At 39.3% G+C, this 3,157-nt stretch overlaps 1 protein-coding gene across 1 annotated transcript; it reads right to left on the reverse strand.

Moving 5' to 3' along the window:
* Positions 1-946: 946 nt before the first annotated feature.
* LOC135206589 (cuticle protein AM/CP1114-like) lies at positions 947-2,018 on the reverse strand. Its single transcript, XM_064237930.1, has 3 exons — positions 1,981-2,018; positions 1,420-1,662; positions 947-1,236 (listed from the first exon to the last, which is right to left on the reverse strand). The coding sequence occupies exons 1-3, from the start codon at positions 2,016-2,018 to the stop codon at positions 1,023-1,025; spliced, it is 495 nt and encodes a 164-aa protein (XP_064094000.1). The 3' UTR covers positions 947-1,022.
* Positions 2,019-3,157: the final 1,139 nt, after the last annotated feature.

Genomic DNA, 3,157 nt, shown 5'->3' on the forward strand with positions numbered 1-3,157 from the left:
CCCACATAATATTCCGCTTTCATGATTTTGAGTTCTATAGTATTAGCAAAGACTGGCAAAATCTTGGATTAGCGGAGTCCAGTAGACCCCACATAATATTCCGCTTTCATGAATTAGAATTCTCTGGTACTAGCAATGACTGCCAAAAACCTTGGATTAGTGGAGTCTTGTCACGTCAAAGCTATAATATAATATGCATTGCACTCTTTAAATTTTGTGGAAACCTCAGTTTCATTCAGTAGCTGTTAGATTTTCCCCCGCTGAGGAATTATCTGAGTAAATGAAGAATAAAGGGCAGGAAATGGATACTTTCTAAGGGTAGTAAAATCGCGATGGAAACATTCATCGCTCGTTCTCTGGCAATGCTCTGATTCAATTTCAGTATTGGGAGGGAGGCTTTTTAAAGCCTTCGTTGTAAAGAAAATTATTGAAACGCACAATATTTTTACCTCACAATGTTCATTTCGGATACTTCTTGATTACTTACTGAAACATTGTCTGATTTTTTATAAGCTGAATAACCATAATGTACAATATGCTTCCATTTTCAAATTCTAAGATTACTAAAATAAGATGTAATCTAAGCTATACTATGCATGAAGACTGGCGCAATGTATTCCTGAGACAAGAAACTATTCTTAGAAAGTACACAAATATGTCTGGACAGTTACTTTACTTTAGTTAGAAAAAATGATAAGATTCAGACATCAAGATACTAAGGTGAACTTGAACGTTCGTGATTTCAGTAAGCTTGCCTTACACCGAGTATCACAAAAAAAAACAAAGGTTTTAAGAAGATTCTATAAATCAACAAATAATGAAAAATCCCATATTACCCTGAAACTCGAGAGGAAAATGCATGACTTTATCAGGAGTATGAAAACGAAGCTTTATGTACATTCAATAAACGTAATGAATAAGAAATAGAGGGATGGGAAAGATATGCTCTATTCAATCTTTATTATTTACAGAATAATTTAATGTGATAGAATCATTCGTCAAGGATGCGGATGAGTCGGAGATTAGAATCGTGGAGCGGAGTAAGATCCCGAGGGAGATGAGACTGACTTGCCCCTGCGGTCTTCCTCAGCGGCGAAGGCGATCTGGTCCAGGACGAACTGGGGGATTGGGTGGGGGAATGCAGGGGCCACTGGCAGGAGATCAGACTGGGGCTGGAAGCCGTTCTCGTCGGCGACGTACTGCAGGCTGACGGGGGTGCCGTCGGGGGCGGTGTATCTACAAAATAAGCGAAGCAAGAATGAATATGCGAGTAAACAATTTCGTCAATAGATTGCGATGTACAGATTCTCAATCGGGGAGCGAAGCATCCGATAGCAGTAGGTGAGCTAAGCGCACGATGAAGGAGACAGAAAACGACAATATAAAGAGAGAAGAGAGAAAAACAAAAGGAAAACTCACGAGAAAGAGCCAGAAGCGGCGATGGCTCCCTTGGCTCCAGGGGCGCCGCTGTCGGTCAGTCTAATACCGTTTTCGGTCTCGACTGCAACGCTGTACCTTCCGGAATCGTCCCTGTCGCGGTCGTCTCTCAGGATGGCGGCTTCCTCGCTGGAGTCTCCGCCGCCCCTGATGGATCCTCGGGGGGCTTCGTAGCCGTACTGAGGGGCGGCCAGAGCCGCAGCAGCCAGTGCAGTCAGGATCAGCCTGCAGAAGAAACAAGTTCATCAGTTCTCATGTTATTCCACAATGAATGGTGGTTGGGTGGACTAGATTACCCGAAGGCAACCCCTGATTGTAGTAAAGTTCAATATTAAGTAAAAAATTGATGTGAACTTTCGTTTTCTTTCGATAAACAAAGAAGATGCAGCACGCGTAGCCAGTGACAGTTCATAACATGAGAATGGCTCTGTCTTTTATTTAGAAAAAATGGAAAAATTATAATATTTCATAAGATTCTAATATCCATCGTTAAAACACTGTTTCCATGTTAGTCACTAACTTGTGTACTCATTTCCTATTTACTTCAACATATTAGGTACTTTATTTCTCTTTTTATTCATATCGTTATTAATTTCTTTATTTCTGAAATGCCATATTGAGAGCTATTTGATCGCTGTTTGCAACGTGCCCCTCCTCAGGAAATATGAGTAACGTTAACGATATCTTTTAGTGAAAAGTGTTTAGTTGACACAAAACTTTGTGTAATCTCTCTCTCTCTCTCTCTCTCTCTCTCTCTCTCTCTCTCTCTCTCTCTCTCTCCGTAAAACTCTTGTTTTCTTTTCTTCCTGCTCTTATTTGTCTTAGTTCAAGGTCAGTGGATTTTCAACTTTCCCAACTCTTCCCTCTGAATCATTTGACCGTGCCTGGAAGTCGGGATTCATTATCTAACATATCATCACTCCCTACCCTGCATTAGACACTACACCATTCCGACACACGATGGCTAAAGCAGAAAAAAAATGTCATAGAAATGAAGTGAATGCATCGGCCGGTCAAGGCTCTGACGAGATTACTACATGTTTCTAAGGTCATCTAAGATCTCCCATGATTTTCTACGAGATAAGCTTGGAATTAACAGCAATTCCTCTGTCACCGACTTACTTGCTTTCTTGATCTGTTGCTTCCAAAGTCTGTTGCTAACAAAATGCAACTTACTAAGCGCAGATCCTGACACTATTTTGATTTGTGAATTTCCATTGCTAAAAGAATTCTTGCTATACCAGCATCAATCCCTCAGGGAATGTTAACTTCCAAACTCCAACTGACAAACGAATGTTACCTTAACTAACTTCTAAAAGATTTTTAAGGTTTAATTGACTAACGAACTTCTAGGAAATTTTCAAGGTTTAATTGACTAACGAACTTCTAAGAAATTTTCAAGATTTAATTGACTAACGAAATTCTAAGAGATTTTCAAGGTTTAATTGACTAACGAACTTTTAAGAGATTTTCAAGGTTCAATAGACTTGCGACCTTCTAAGAGATTTTCAAGGTCTAATTGACAAAGGAACTTCTAAGAGACTTTCAAGGTTTAATTGACTAACGTACTTCTACGATATTTTCAAGGTTTAATAGACTAAAGAACTTTTATAGAGATTTTCAAGGTTTAATTGACTAACGAACTTCTATGAGATTTTCAAGGTCTAATTGACTAACGAACTCCTGTTATCAAAGGTATGATAAGTTCTAAGCGAATGTT

This window comes from Macrobrachium nipponense, chromosome 31 (genome assembly GCF_015104395.2).
Source record: "Macrobrachium nipponense isolate FS-2020 chromosome 31, ASM1510439v2, whole genome shotgun sequence".
Classification (NCBI taxonomy): domain Eukaryota; kingdom Metazoa; phylum Arthropoda; class Malacostraca; order Decapoda; family Palaemonidae; genus Macrobrachium; species Macrobrachium nipponense.

Coding starts and splice junctions, on each gene's coding strand:
- LOC135206589 (XM_064237930.1), bottom strand. CDS start 2,018: ATGAATAAAAAGAGAAATAAAGTACCTAATATGTTGAA. Junction 1,663..1,980: donor AAAGTACCTAATATGTTGAA/GTAAATAGGAAA, acceptor TTTCTTCTGCAG/GCTGATCCTGACTGCACTGG. Junction 1,237..1,419: donor GCCGCTTCTGGCTCTTTCTC/GTGAGTTTTCCT, acceptor CTTATTTTGTAG/ATACACCGCCCCCGACGGCA.